We start from the raw sequence: 14,641 nt of genomic DNA, 5'->3' as shown, positions 1-14,641 counted from the left end.
TGCTTACAATGGTAGAAGGACAGTATTAATTATTGAATTTTTTTTGTTAGTGAAACATGATGCATGATGGTCAATTGGTGATTATCAGGACATGTGTGCGTAGGCGCCCGTGTCCATGTGCCACTCCGTCGGTGGCTGCAGGGTCATCGTGTTGAGCTGGTTGATGAGGGCGGCGGTGTCCCATGACGGGGTGGCATGGGGTGCTGTCGGGGCCAGCGCGTACTGGTAGACAGGGGCGGGCGCGCCATAGTAGTGCAGCTGCTGGTGGTGGTAGGGCAGCTGAGACTGCGGTGTTGCCATGAAGCCGTGGGCGACGGGGCGCGGTGGAGGAGCGCCAGGGCGGGGGCCGAGGATGTCGGCATTGCTGCCCATGGGGTACATGTAGATGGCCCCTGTCCATGGATTGTACGAGGTGGGGCAGGGTGGTGCAGTGCCGTACCCACCACCGCCATACCCACCGGGCCCTTCTTCTTCTTCCCCTTGTTCTTGCCAGTGTTGTAGGGCGCCGGAGCACCGTACCCGCCAGCTGGAGGGGCGCCAAATCCTGGTGGTGGAGGGCGTGGAGGTGTAGGGCCACGAGGGCCAGGTGCATCACCACCGCCCCGTGTTGCTGTAGAGGGCGGTGGCGTTCAACGGTCCACCGCGGCCGCCATGATGAGGCTTCAGCTCCTGGAGAAGAAGCATGTTCCGGAGCTGGAGGAAGGACGGGAAGGGCGTGAGGAGCGGGGCGAGGGCAGCCATGTTGTCGTAGGCCTCGTCAAGGCCCTTGAGGACGTTCCAGACGAGGGCATCATCGGAGACCGGGGCGCCGACATCCGCCAGCGCATCGGCGACGGCTTTCTGCTCAAGGCAGTAGGCCGTGATGGACTTACCCTCCTACTCCAGGTTGCGGAACTTCTGCCCGAGGTAGCCGGCGCGGGCCTGCTGGTTGTCGCGGAAGAGGGCCTCGATGCGAGTCCAGACGGAGTAGGCCGACGTGGTCGCTGTCATGACCATGTTGAGGATGTCCGGGGCGATGGAGACATAGAGCCAGCGCAGGACGGTGGAGTCGAGGCGGAGCCACTTTTCATCGGCCGGAGCGACAGCCGTGGTGAGGCGGTCGGCGAGGGCGTAGGTGTGGACGGCGATGTCGACCATGTTGCGCCACTTGGAGTAGTTGGACGCCTTCAGGTCGAGGGTGATGGGGATGAGCGCCTTGACGCTCTGGATGGAGGTGGCTTGCGCCCAGAGGGCGGTGTTGCCTTCGGCCATGGCCGCGTCGGGAGAGGTGGAGCGGCGAGAGGACTTGGGGGGACGGTGGTACGTGATGAGTTTGGCTGCGGAAATTTTTCTGGCTGATACCATGTAGAAAGAAAGAGTTGGGTGAATTAGGCCACGCTTGGACCTTTGCCTCGTATATCATATAAATAGGTGATTACAAGGTAATGAACCCATATACAATCTTCACCATAATGGTCCAATCTCCTATACATAGCAGGGCACCAGATATGGTTTGATTGCAGCGATATCAGGAGATATCGTTTTAACTACACCGAATATCTTGAGGATAGTCGGTTGTCTAACATGTTTGTTAGCGGATTGTGGGTATTCGTGAGCTTGGCTAGAGGAATGAGAGCAGAAATGAGGAGTATTTCGAGCGTTGCGCAAAACTATAGTGCAAGCCTATGTGAAACACAAAACCAGTTTATCTCATAAAACAAAGGATAGTGGAAGGCCGAAAGGTAAAAAAAGGCAATATAAATATTTCACAACTCCAATACATTTGGTTAAAAAAAAGTGAGGGCAAACACATTCTTCATTTTGCCTCTCCTATAGCACTTCAAAGAAATTCAGGCGCGTCACCACTTATTCATACTATATATGCATGCGCATCATCAGGTGTGATTCATGCATGCCATGTTACCAAACTTGGACGGATGGATGTGGACTGGATCACTGGATCTTCAGTTATATTCCGGGGTGTATGTTTTGCCGACCGTGAAGGCGGTGGGGATGACCTCGTCGAAGACGTTCTTCATGCCGCCCTTGGAGAGGAAGCGGAAGTTCATTGGGCCGGTGAGCGGCTTGGCGCTCTTCACCTCCCACAGGTTGCCCTTCTTCGTCATGGGTTCCCACTCCTCCGAGCCGTGCTGCCGGAGCTCCACCTCCGCCAGGGTGTCCCCTGGCCTCGTGTACTTGATGTTCAGCACCAGCGTCTTCACGTCAGAACCCTTCTCCACCGTCAAATCCACCTTCGTGGACATCGCGCCGATGAACAGCGCCGCCAGAACCGCCATCGCCAGCATCCTTGAGAAAGCCATCTCGATTGGTCTAAGACCGTTGTGTGTGTGTATGTGTCTGTGCTGCGAGCTTGGGTGGTTCAGATGGATGATGTGGGATTGGTATTTATGTGCCCGACAAGCGGCATTCAGGCGGTGCCGGTGGCTGGCCATGACTGGCGCTTGTCCTTGGATCCGTGTATGCGCCTGGCCATCACCATCGGAGGCGCCAACACCACTGCATGCACGTCCTCGATCGTCTATGATGGTCCAAGCAGACCATTTCTTTCGGCTGGAGTGAATATAATACTCTAATTAATAATCATGCGGTGGAGCTTAATTACTTGGACCAAAATGTGTTATGCCTGTTCCTGTCCTCTAGTTAAGCATGCAAGGCTTGATTGGCTGAAAATTTATTTGCATGTGATCAACTAGCTGGACGTGGCCTGTTTAGCTTCCATGTATTAAACCCCACAATTATCGAACACTGTTAAGCATGGTGATTGGCTGAAATTTATCCTTTGAAAAATTCTCTCACCCTATCATATGTCGCCTTGGTCGCAGTGTCCTTGCTAGCAAGCCCAATAAATCGGTATGGAGGGAGTATGCCTGTTCCTATCCTCTAGTTAAGCATTACGTGGTCTCGGAGATACGAAGTTATCCATCAAATTGTACGTTGTTATATTTGATCTTCTAGAAAAGGCGCTTCGGTTCAAAGCTTTAGTTTCGACTGTGTTTAGTCCCGGTTCCAATAGTTAGGACGCCGCACGGGCATGGCCGGCTTTAGTCTTGGGTCAAACGAGACCTTTAGCCTCAGTTGGAGATACCACTAGTAGAAAACACGGTCCGACAAGCGGCATTCATCGAAAGACACTGATAGAGTTACTGACATATTTACATACGTGTGCAGCTTCCACTAGATTGTTATCGTGTATACAGCTAAAGTGCACACTCCAACATGTATTGCAATAAATAGGACAATGGTTTACTTCTGGATCATTACTTGATAACTGTTTGTTCATCCAGAATTCTTGGAAAATAAAGCTTTGTGTGGTAAATATAACTGCATAATCTTTTAAAATAGGATAATATAATATCCTACAGGAGTAACTGAGTAAGTAAACCAAAAGAACGTGTAAAATGCAACCTAGATGAAACATAAAAATCACATTTATTTAGATGAAACATACAAAATCACAGTTATTTTTTGGGAAATTCTAACATTCCATCGAGGTTGAGAATGCACATGCTTATACAGGGTATTGTGATTCTACGGCCTAACTGGACAGCTGTGCTTACAATGGTAGAAGGACAGTATTAATTATTGAATTTTTTTTGTTAGTGAAACATGATGCATGATGGTCAATTGGTGATTATCAGGACATGTGTGCGTAGGCGCCCGTGTCCATGTGCCACTCCGTCGGTGGCTGCAGGGTCATCGTGTTGAGCTGGTTGATGAGGGCGGCGGTGTCCCATGACGGGGTGGCATGGGGTGCTGTCGGGGTCGGCGTGTACTGGTAGACAGGGGCGGGCGCGCCATAGTAGTGCAGCTGCTGCTGGTGGTAGGGCAGCTGAGACTGCGGTGTTGCCATGAAGCCGTGGGCGACGGGGCGCGGTGGAGGAGCGCCAGGGCGGGGGCCGAGGATGCCGGCATTGCTGCCCATGGGGTACATGTAGATGGCCCCTGTCCATGGATTGTACGAGGTGGGGCAGGGTGGTGCAGTGCCGTACCCACCACCGCCATACCCACCGGGCCCTTCTTCTTCTTCCCCTTGTTCTTGCCAGTGTTGTAGGGCGCCGGAGCACCGTACCCGCCAGCTGGAGGGGTGCCAAATCCTGGTGGTGGAGGGCGTGGAGGTGTAGGGCCACGAGGGCCAGGTGCATCACCACCGCCCGTGTTGCTGTAGAGGGCGGTGGCGTTCAACGGTCCACCGCGGCCGCCATGATGAGGCTTCAGCTCCTGGAGAAGAAGCATGTTCCGAAGCTGGAGAAAGGACGGGAAGGGCATGAGGAGCGGGGCGAGGGCAGCCATGTTGTCGTAGGCCTCGTCAAGGCCCTTGAGGACGTTCCAGACGAGGGCATCATCGGAGACCGGGGCGCCGACATCCGCCAGCGCATCGGCGACGGCTTTCTGCTCAAGGCAGTAGGCCGTGATGGACTTACCCTCCTACTCCAGGTTGCGGAACTTCTGCCTGAGGTAGCCGGCGCGGGCCTGCTGGTTGTCGCGGAAGAGGGCCTCGATGCGAGTCCAGACGGAGTAGGCCGACGTGGTCGCTGTCATGACCATGTTGAGGATGTCCGGGGCGATGGAGACATAGAGCCAGCGCAGGACGGTGGAGTCGAGGCGGAGCCACTTTTCATCGGCCGGAGCGACAGCCGTGGTGAGGTGGTCGGCGAGGGCGTAGGTGTGGACGGCGATGTCGACCATGTTGCGCCACTTGGAGTAGTTGGACGCCTTCAGGTCGAGGGTGATGGGGATGAGCGCCTTGACGCTCTGGATGGAGGTGGCTTGCGCCCGGAGGGGGGTGTTGCCGTCGGCCACTGCCGCGTCGGGAGAGGTGGAGCGGCGAGAGGACTTGGGGGGACGGTGGTACGTGATGAGTTTGGCTGCGGAAATTTTTCTGGCTGATACAATGTAGAAAGAAAGAGTTGGGTGAATTAGGCCACGCTTGGACCTTTGCCTCGTATATCATATAAATAGGTGATTACAAGGTAATGAACCCATATACAATCTTCACCATAATGGTCCAATCTCCTATACATAGCAGGGCACCAGATATGGTTTGATTGCAGCGATATCAGGAGATATCGTTTTAACTACACCGAATATCTTGAGGATAGTCGGTTGTCTAACATGTTTGTTAGCGGATTGTGGGTATTCGTGAGCTTGGCTAGAGGAATGAGAGCAAAAATGAGGAGTATTTCGAGCGTTGCGCAAAACTATAGTACAAGCCTATGTGAAACATAAAACCAGTTTATCTCATAAAACAAAGGATAGTGGAAGGCCGAAAGGTAAAAAAAGGCAATATAAATATTTCACAACTCCAATACATTTGGTTAAAAAAAGTGAGGGCAAACACATTCTTCACTTTGCCTCTCCTATAGCACTTCAAAGAAATTCAGGCGCGTCGCCACTTATTCATACTATATATGCATGCGCATCATCAGGTGTGATTCATGCATGCCATGTTACCAAACTTGGACGGATGGATGTGGACTGGATCACTGGATCTTCAGTTATATTCCGGGGTGTAGGTTTTGCCGACCGTGAAGGCGGTGGGGATGACCTCGTCGAAGACGTTCTTCATGCCGCCCTTGGAGAGGAAGCGGAAGTTCATTGGGCCGGTGAGCGGCTTGGCGCTCTTCACCTCCCACAGGTTGCCCTTCTTCGTCATGGGTTCCCACTCCTCCGAGCCGTGCTGCCGGAGCTCCACCTCCGCCAGGGTGTCCCCTGGCCTCGTGTACTTGATGTTCAGCACCAGCGTCTTCGCGTCAGAACCCTTCTCCACCGTCAAGTCCACCTTCGTGGACATCGCGCCGATGAACAGCGCCGCCAGAACCGCCATCGCCAGCATCCTTGAGAAAGCCATCTCGATTGGTCTAAGACCGTTGTGTGTGTGTATGTGTGTGTGCTGCGAGCTTGGGTGGTTCAGATGGATGATGTGGGACTGGTATTTATGGGCCCGACAAGCGGCATTCAGGCGGTGCCGGTGGCTGGCCGTGACTGGCGCTTGTCCTTGGATCCGTATGCGCCTGGCCATCACCATCGGAGGCAACACCACTGCATGCACGTCCTCGATCGTCTATGACGGTCCAAGCAGACCATTTCTTTCGGCTGGAGTGAATATAATACTCTAATTAATAATCATGCGGTGGAGCTTAATTACTTGGACCAAAATGTGTTATGCCTGTTCCTGTCGTCTAGTTAAGCATGCAAGGCTTGATTGGCTGAAAATTTATTTGCATGTGATCAACTAGCTGGACGTGGCATGTTTAGCTTCCATGTATTAAACCCCACAATTATCGAACACTGTTAAGCATGGTGATTAGCTGAAAATTATCCTCTGAAAAATTCTCTCACCCTATCATATGTCGCCTTGGTCGCAGTGTCCTTGCTAGCAAGCTCAATAAACCGGTATGGAGGGAGTATGCCTGTTCCTGTCCTCTAGTTAAGCATTACGTGGTCTCGGAGATACGAAGTTATCCATCAAATTGTACGTTGTTAGATTTGATCTAATAGAAAAGGCGCTTCGGTTCAAAGCTTTAGTTCCGACTGTGTTTAGTCCCTGTTCCAATAGTTTGGACGCCGCACGGGCATGGCCGGCTTTAGTCTTGGGTCAAACGAGACCTTTAGCCTCGGTTGGAGATACCACTAGTAGAAAACACGGTCCGACAAGCGGCATTCATCGAAAGACACTGATAGAGTTACTGACATATTTACATACGTGTGCAGCTTCCACTAGATTGTTATCGTGTATACAGCTAAAGTGCACACTCCAACATGTATTGCAATAAATAGGACAATGGTTTACTTCTGGATCATTACTTGATAACTGTTTGTTCACCCAGAATTCTTGGAAAATAAAGCTTTGTGTGGTAAATATAACTGCATAATCTTTTAAAATAGGATAATATAATATCCTACGGGAGTAACTGAGTAAGTAAACCAAAAGAACGTGTAAAATGCAACCTAGATGAAACATAAAAATCACATTTATTTAGATGAAACATACAAAATCACAGTTATTTTTTGGGAAATTCTAACATTCCATCGAGGTTGAGAATGCACATGCTTATACAGGGTATTGTGATTCTACGGCCTAACTGGACAGCTGTGCTTACAATGGTAGAAGGACAGTATTAATTATTGATTTTTTTTGTTAGTGAAACATGATGCATGATGGTCAATTGGTGATTATCAGGCGCCTGTGTCCATGTGCCACTCCGTCGGTGGCTGCAGGGTCATCGTGTTGAGCTGGTTGATGAGGGCGGCGGTGTCCCATGATGGGGTGGCATGGGGTGCTGTCGGGGCCGGCGCGTACTGGTAGACAGGGGCGGGCGCGCCATAGTAGTGCAGCTGCTGCTGGTGGTAGGGCAGCTGAGACTGTGGTGTTGCCATGAAGCCGTGGGCGACGGGGCGCGGTGGAGGAGCGCCAGGGCGGGGGCCGAGGATGCCGGCGTTGCTGCCCATGGGGTACATGTAGATGGCCCCCGTCCATGGATTGTACAAGGTGGGGCAGGGTGGTGCAGTGCCGTACCCACCACCGCCATACCCACCGGGCCCTTCTTCTTCTTCCCCTTGTTCTTGCCAGTGTTGTAGGGCGCCGGAGCACCGTACCCGCCAGCTGGAGGGGCGCCAAATCCTGGTGGTGGAGGGTGTGGAGGTGCAGGGCCACGAGGGCTAGGTGCATCACCACCGCCCGTGTTGCTGTAGAGGGCGGTGGCGTTCGACAGTCCACCGCGGCCGCCATGATGAGGCTTCAACTCCTGGAGAAGAAGCATGTTCCGGAGCTGGAGGAAGGACGGGAAGGGCGTGTGGAGCGGGGCGAGGGCAGCCACGTTGTCGTAGGCCTCGTCAAGGCCCTTGAGGACTTTCCAGACGAGGGCGTCATCGAAGACCGGGGCGCCGATATCCGCCAGCGCGTCGGCGACGGCTTTCTGCTCAAGGCAGTAGGCCGTGATGGACTTACCCTCCTACTCCAGGTTGCGGAACTTCTGCCCGAGGTAGCCGGCGCGGGCCTGCTTGTTGTCGCGGAAGAGGGCCTCGATGCGCGTCCAGACGGAGTAGGCCGACGTGGTCGTTGTCATGACCATGTTGAGGATGTCCGGGGCGATGGAGCCATAGAGCCAGCGCAGGACCGTGGAGTCGAGGCGGAGCCACTTTTCATCGGCCGGAGTGACGGCCGTGGTGAGGTGGTCGGCGAGGGCGTAGGTGTGGACGGCGATGTCGACCATGTTGCGCCACTTGGAGTAGTTGGACGCCTTCAGGTCGAGGGTGATGGGGATGAGCGCTTTGACGCTCTGGATGGAGGTGGCTTGCACCCAGAGGGCGGTGTTGCCGTCGGCCATGGCCGCGTCGGGAGAGGTGGAGCGGCGAGAGGACTTGGGGCGACGGTGGTACGTGATGAGTTTGGCTGCGGAAATTTTTCTGGCTGATACCATGTAGAAAGAAAGAGTTGGGTGAATTAGGCCACGCTTGGACCTTCGCCTCGTATATCATATAAATAGGTGATTACAAGGTAATGAACCCATATACAATCTTCACCATAATGGTCCAATCTCCTATACATAGCAGGGCACCAGATATGGTTTGATTGCAGCGATATCAGGAGATATCGTTTTAACTACACCGAATATCTTGAGGATACTCGGTTGTCTAACATGTTTGTTAGCGGATTGTGGATATTCGTGAGCTTTGCTAGAGGAATGAGAGCAGAAATGAGGAGTATTTCGAGCGTTACGCAAAACTATAGTACAAGCCTATGTGAAACATAAAACCAGTTTATCTCATAAAACAAAGGATAGTGGAAGGCCGAAAGGTAAAAAAAAGGCAATATCAATATTTCACAACTCCAATACATTTGGTTAAAAAAAAGTTGAGGGCAAACACATTCTTCACTTTGCCTCTCCTATAGCACTTCAAAGAAATTCAGGCGCGTCGCCACTTATATTCATACTATATATGCATGCGCATCGTCAGGTGTGATTCATGCATGCCATGTTACCAAACTTGGACGGATGGATGTGGACTGGATCACTGGATCTTCAGTTATATTCCGGGGTGTAGGTTTTGCCGACCGTGAAGGCGGTGGGGATGACCTCGTCGAAGACGTTCTTCATGCCGCCCTTGGAGAGGAAGCGGAAGTTCATTGGGCCGGTGAGCGGCTTGGCGCTCTTCACCTCCCACAGGTTGCCCTTCTTCGTCATGGGTTCCCACTCCTCCGAGCCGTGCTGCCGGAGCTCCACCTCCGCCAGGGTGTCCCCTGGCCTCGTGTACTTGATGTTCAGCACCAGCGTCTTCGCGTCAGAACCCTTCTCCACCGTCAAGTCCACCTTCGTGGACATCGCGCCGATGAACAGCGCCGCCAGAACCGCCATCGCCAGCATCCTTGAGAAAGCCATCTAGATTGGTCTAAAACCGTTGTGTGTGTGTATGTGTGTGTGCTGCGAGCTTGGGTGGTTCAGATGGATGATGTGGGACTGGTATTTATGGCCCCGACAAGCGGCATTCAGGCGGTGCCGGTGGCTGGCCGTGACTGGCGCTTGTCCTTGGATCCGTATGCGCCTGGCCATCACCATCGGAGGCAACACCACTGCATGCACGTCCTCGATCGTCTATGACGTCCAAGCAGACCATTTCTTTCGGCTGGAGTGAATATAATACTCTAATTAATAATCATGCGGTGGAGCTTAATTACTTGGACCAAAATGTGTTATGCCTGTTCCTGTCGTCTAGTTAAGCATGCAAGGCTTGATTGGCTGAAAATTTATTTGCATGTGATCAACTAGCTGGACGTGGCCTGTTTAGCTTCCATGTATTAAACCCCACAATTATCGAACACTGTTAAGCATGGTGATTGGCTGAAAATTATCCTCTGAAAAATTCTCTCACCCTATCATATGTCGGCTTGGTCGCGGTGTCCTTGTTAGCAAGCCCAATAAACCGGTATGAAGGGAGTATGCATGTTCATGTCCTCTAGTTAAGCATTACGTGGTCACGGAGATAAGAAGTTATCCATCAAATTGTACGTTGTTAGATTTGATCTACTAGAAAAGGCGCTTCGGTTCAAAGCTTTAGTTCCGACTGTGTTTAGTCCCGGTTCCAATAGTTAGGACGCCGCACGGGCATGGCCGGCTTTAGTCTTGGGTCAAACAAGACCTTTAGCCTCGGTTGGAGATACCACTAGTAGAAAACACGGCTTTCGTCCAATGCCCTTGAGAGCTTTAGTACGATTTTAAAACGAACCGAAACCAGTGGGAGCATCGGTACCGATTCATCCGACGCGGGGCGATGCCACCCATTAATCCTGGTTCATTTGGTGCCTTTGGTTCCGGTTTGTAATAAAGGGGTTACAGCAGAGACCTTCAGGGCGTGTCAAGCCACGAGCACCTTTGGTCCAGATCGATTTTCCTTACAAACCGGGACCAAATGACTGATGTTTAGTCCCGGTTTGCCTTACCAACCGGGACTAAAGGCCCATATCTATATATACACCCAAGCCCTGCCCAAGTGTGAGCCACACTTATCATTTTCCACTTCTTAGCACAAGAGAGGTGTATGTTGCTTTGCTATCTTCTTATGCACAAGAGGTGTTCGATGAAATGCCTAAGAGATTTTGCCACTTGAGTTCACTCAAAACAAGCCACGCTTAAACCTTTCTCCTATCTTTTACCTTGTCCATTGAGGTTAACAATTTTATCATTTCATCTATCATTGATAAAATGCATGTGTATATATATACATCGCTTCACTAATCATGATGTTCTGTAATGGTTTTTGATAAGCTTAATTATATCATGCAGATGAATCGCCAACGGATGTACATTGAACGACGCCTTCACGAGTTCACTTCGGGCATGATTTTTTTATCGATGTGGTCGAGGAAAACAAACGGGTGGTTTTATATATTGTTCATGTGTTGACTGTCAGAATGTCATAAATTACTCTTCCTCAAGGACCATTCACACCCACAGTTGCGGTCCGGTTTCATGCCCCACTACAATTGTTGGACCAAGCACGAAGAAAGAGGGGTTATGATGAAATACAATGAAAAAGAAGAGGATGATGATGACAACTATCCCATGTTCACTGAATACGGTGATACTGCAAAGGGTGATTGTTTTCCATCTGAAGGTAATGAAGACAATGAAGGAGAAGATCAAGAGGCATCAGATGAGCCTGCTAATGATCTTGGTCGGGCCATTGCTGATGCAAGGAGTGACTGTGAAACTAAAAAAAGAAAGGTTGAACTTCGACCAGATGTTAGAGGATCACAACAAATTATTGTACCTAACTTGCGAAGATGGCTAGAAAAGGCTAGGTATCACACTAGAATTGTTGCAATGGAAGGTAGAGAACGGTGTGACTGACTCGGGGTTTGAAAAGTTGCTGAAAATAATTAAGAAACAGCTTCCAAGGGGTAACGAATCGCCCGCTAGTACGTATAAAGCAAAGAAGGTCGTCTGCCCTCTAGGATTAGACGTGCAGAAGATACATGCATGCATTAATGACTGCATCCTCTACCGCGGTGAGTACGAGAATTTAGATGCATGCCCGGTGTGCACTTCATTGTGGTATAAGATCAGATGAGACGAACCGAGTGATGTTGAGGGCGAGCGCCCCAGGAAGAGGGTTCCTGCCAAGGTTATGTGGTATGTTCCTATAATACCACGGCTGAAACGTTTGTTCATAAATAAAGAGCACGCCAGGTTGTTGCGATGGCACAAAGAAGACCATAAGAAAGACGCGATGTTGAGACACCCTACTGATGGGTAGAAGTGGAGAAAAATCGATAGAAAGTACCTGTACTTTGCAGAGGACGCAAGGAACTTAAGGTTTGGTCTAAGTACAGATGGCATGAAAAATTTGGGATAGCAGAGCTGCAGTCATAGCACCTGGCATGTGACTCTATGTATCTATAATATTTCTCCTTGGTTGTGCACGAAGCGGACGGTCATTATGATGCAAGTGCTCATCCAAGGCCCGAAGCACTTGGCAAGGACATTGATGTGTACCTGAAACCATTAGTAGAAGAAATTTTAAAGCTGTGAGCCATAACAGGTGTACGTGTGTGGGACGAGCACAAACAGGAAGAATTAGACCTACGAGCGTTGCTTTTCGTAACCATCAACGATTGGTCTGCTCTTGGTAACCTTTCTGGATAGTCAAACAAGGGATACAATGCATGCACACACTATTTAGATGAGACTGACAATGTATATTTCGATAAATCTAAGAAGGTTGTGTACCTGGGGATCATCGATTTCTTACGTGTACCCATCCCGTAAGAAAGAAAGGAAAGCATTTTAACGATGAGGCAGATCACCGGGAGAAGCATGCCCACCGTCATGGTGATGATATATTTGGTATGGTCAAGGATCTAGAAGTAATCTTTGGAAAGGGTCCTGACGAATAGTTTGTTTCGAATGACGCTGCCGGACACACGGCCATGTGGAAGAAGAAATCCTTATTTTGGGAGCTACCCTATTGGAAAGTCCTAGGCTTCCTGGGCGTGTAGGGGAAGATAAAAGACGTGATGCATGTGACGAAGAATCTTTGCGTGAACTCTTACGTGATAAAAGGCGTGTAGGGGCACTTTAATCGACGTGATGCACGTGACGAAGAAACTTTGCGTGAACCTGCTAGGCTTCCTGGGCGTGTAGGGGAAGATAAAAGATAAACCAGAAGCACGGGAGGACAAACAACTTATGAAAGACCCAAGGAAACTGCATGAGATAGATAAAGGACGTCATTACTCCAGCTACACTCTTACAAAAGCAGAGAATGAAATATTTTTTGAATGCCTGACCAGTATCAAGGTCGACTCATCTGGCTTCTTGATACGTCCCCGACGTATCCATAATTTCTGTTGTTCCATGCTTGTTTTATGACAATACTTACATGTTTTGCTTGCACTTTATGATGATTTCATGCATTTTCCGGAACTAACCTATTAACGAGATGCCACAGTGCCAGTTCTGTTTCTGCTTTGTTTTGGTTCCAGAAAGGCTGTTCGGGCAATATTCTCGGAATTGGACGAAATCAACGCCAAACCTCCTATTTTTCCCGGAAGGCTCCAGAACACCGAAGAAGAGTCGGAGAGGGGCCAGGGGGCCACCACACCACATGGCGGCGCGGGCCAGACCCTGGCCGCGCTGGCCTAGGGTGTGGCGCCCCCAGGTGCCCCCTTGCGCCGCCTCTTCGCCTATAAAATCCCTTTCGACCTAAAAACGCAGGACGAATTGACGAAACTCCAGAAAAGTTACTGTGGCGCCGCCGCCATCGCGAAACTCCAATTCGGGGGACAGAACTCTGTCCCGGCACCCTGCCGGGACGGGGAAGTGCCCCCGGAAGCCATCTCCATCAACGGCACCGCCTCCGCCATGCTCCGTGAGTAGTTCCCCCATGGACTACGGGTTCTAGCAGTAGCTATGTCGGTATACTCTCCCCCATGTACTTCAATACAATGGTCTCATGAGCTGCCTTACATGATTGAGATTCATATGATGTAATCGGTGTTGTGTTTGTTGGGATCCGATGGATGATACATTATGATTAGTCTATCTATAAAGTTTGTGAAGTTATTGTTGCTGCAATCTTGTTATTCTTAATGCTTGTCACTAGGGCCCGAGTGGCATGATCTTAGATTTGAGCTCTATATTGTTGCTTAGATTGTATCTACAAGTTGTATGCACATGTACCTGTCCGGAACCAATGGCCCCGAAGTGACAGAAATCGGGACAACCGGAGGGGATGGTAGTGATGTGAGGATCACATGTTTTCACGGAGTGTTAATGCTTTGCTCCGGTACTCTATTAAAAGGAGTACCTTAATATCCAGTAGTTTCCCTTGAGGCCCGGCTGCCACCGGCTGGTAGGACAAAAGATGTTGTGCAAGTTTCTCATTGCGAGCACGTACGACTATATACGGAAAACATGCCTACATGATTAATGAATTGATGTTCTTTCTTAATGCTTTGATTCCTATCAATTGCCCAACTGTAATTTGTTCACCCAACACTTGTCACTTGTTATTGGAGAGTTACCACTAGTGTAGATCGCTGGGAACCCCGGTCCATCTCTCATCATAATATACTTGTTCTACATGTCATTGGAAGTAGTATCAACTATTTTCCGGTGCCATTGCTCTCATATTGCTATTACTGCTGCTGTGTTACTGTTACTATTGCTCTCATATTACTGCTACTTTCACATCTCACCCCTGTTGCTAGTGCTTTTCCAGGTGCAGCTGAATTGACAACTCAGTTGTTAAGACTTATCAGTATTCTTTACCTCCCCTTGTGTCGAATCAATAAATTTGGGTTATACTACCCTCGAAGACTGTTGCGATCCCCTATACTTGTGGGTCATCAAGACTATTTTCTGGCGCCGTTGCCGGGGAGGCATAGCTCTACTCATAAGTTCACCTGGGGAGTACACTCTACCTCTTTCTCTGTTTTATTTTATTTTGTTTTGCTTAGTTTACTTTTGTCTAGTTTATTTGTGCTTAGTTTATTTCTGTCTAGTATTAGTTTGCGTAGTTTACTTTTGCTTAGTTTCTTTTTGTCTTGTTTTATTTTATACCCAAAAATCCATAAAAATTTGAAAAATCTAAAAATGAAAAAACTGCTGTTATGGGAGAACCTACAACCTACTTGGAGCTT

At 49.9% G+C, this 14,641-nt stretch overlaps 5 protein-coding genes across 5 annotated transcripts; all 5 read right to left on the bottom strand.

Annotated features, from left to right (window-relative positions):
• Window positions 1–591: 591 nt before the first annotated feature.
• On the bottom strand, window positions 592–1,251 carry LOC127348222 (uncharacterized). The gene is made up of 2 exons (XM_051374310.1): window positions 922–1,251; window positions 592–840 (listed from the first exon to the last, which is right to left on the bottom strand). Exons 1-2 carry the CDS (start codon window positions 1,249–1,251, stop codon window positions 592–594), a joined length of 579 nt encoding a protein of 192 aa, XP_051230270.1.
• A 471-nt stretch (window positions 1,252–1,722) lies between these two features.
• LOC127297563 (pollen allergen Lol p 3) lies at window positions 1,723–2,370 on the bottom strand. The gene has a single exon (XM_051327885.2). The coding sequence runs from the start codon at window positions 2,298–2,300 to the stop codon at window positions 1,944–1,946; it is 357 nt and encodes a 118-aa protein (XP_051183845.1). The 5' UTR covers window positions 2,301–2,370; the 3' UTR covers window positions 1,723–1,943.
• A 2,902-nt stretch (window positions 2,371–5,272) lies between these two features.
• Window positions 5,273–5,913, bottom strand: LOC127297562 (pollen allergen Lol p 3). The gene has a single exon (XM_051327883.2). The coding sequence runs from the start codon at window positions 5,846–5,848 to the stop codon at window positions 5,492–5,494; it is 357 nt and encodes a 118-aa protein (XP_051183843.1). The 5' UTR covers window positions 5,849–5,913; the 3' UTR covers window positions 5,273–5,491.
• A 1,263-nt stretch (window positions 5,914–7,176) lies between these two features.
• On the bottom strand, window positions 7,177–8,327 carry LOC139830403 (uncharacterized). The gene is made up of 3 exons (XM_071818405.1): window positions 7,998–8,327; window positions 7,507–7,916; window positions 7,177–7,441 (listed from the first exon to the last, which is right to left on the bottom strand). The coding sequence occupies exons 1-3, from the start codon at window positions 8,325–8,327 to the stop codon at window positions 7,177–7,179; spliced, it is 1,005 nt and encodes a 334-aa protein (XP_071674506.1).
• A 416-nt stretch (window positions 8,328–8,743) lies between these two features.
• LOC139829756 (pollen allergen Lol p 3) lies at window positions 8,744–9,407 on the bottom strand. Its single transcript, XM_051327884.2, has one exon. It carries the CDS (start codon window positions 9,378–9,380, stop codon window positions 9,024–9,026), a length of 357 nt encoding a protein of 118 aa, XP_051183844.1. The 5' UTR covers window positions 9,381–9,407; the 3' UTR covers window positions 8,744–9,023.
• Window positions 9,408–14,641: the final 5,234 nt, after the last annotated feature.

Source organism: Lolium perenne, chromosome 4, assembly GCF_019359855.2.
Source record: "Lolium perenne isolate Kyuss_39 chromosome 4, Kyuss_2.0, whole genome shotgun sequence".
Taxonomy (NCBI): Eukaryota; Viridiplantae; Streptophyta; class Magnoliopsida; order Poales; family Poaceae; genus Lolium; species Lolium perenne.
The sequence above is the reverse complement of the archived record's forward strand: the minus strand, read 5'-3'. Positions and strand labels throughout refer to the sequence as shown.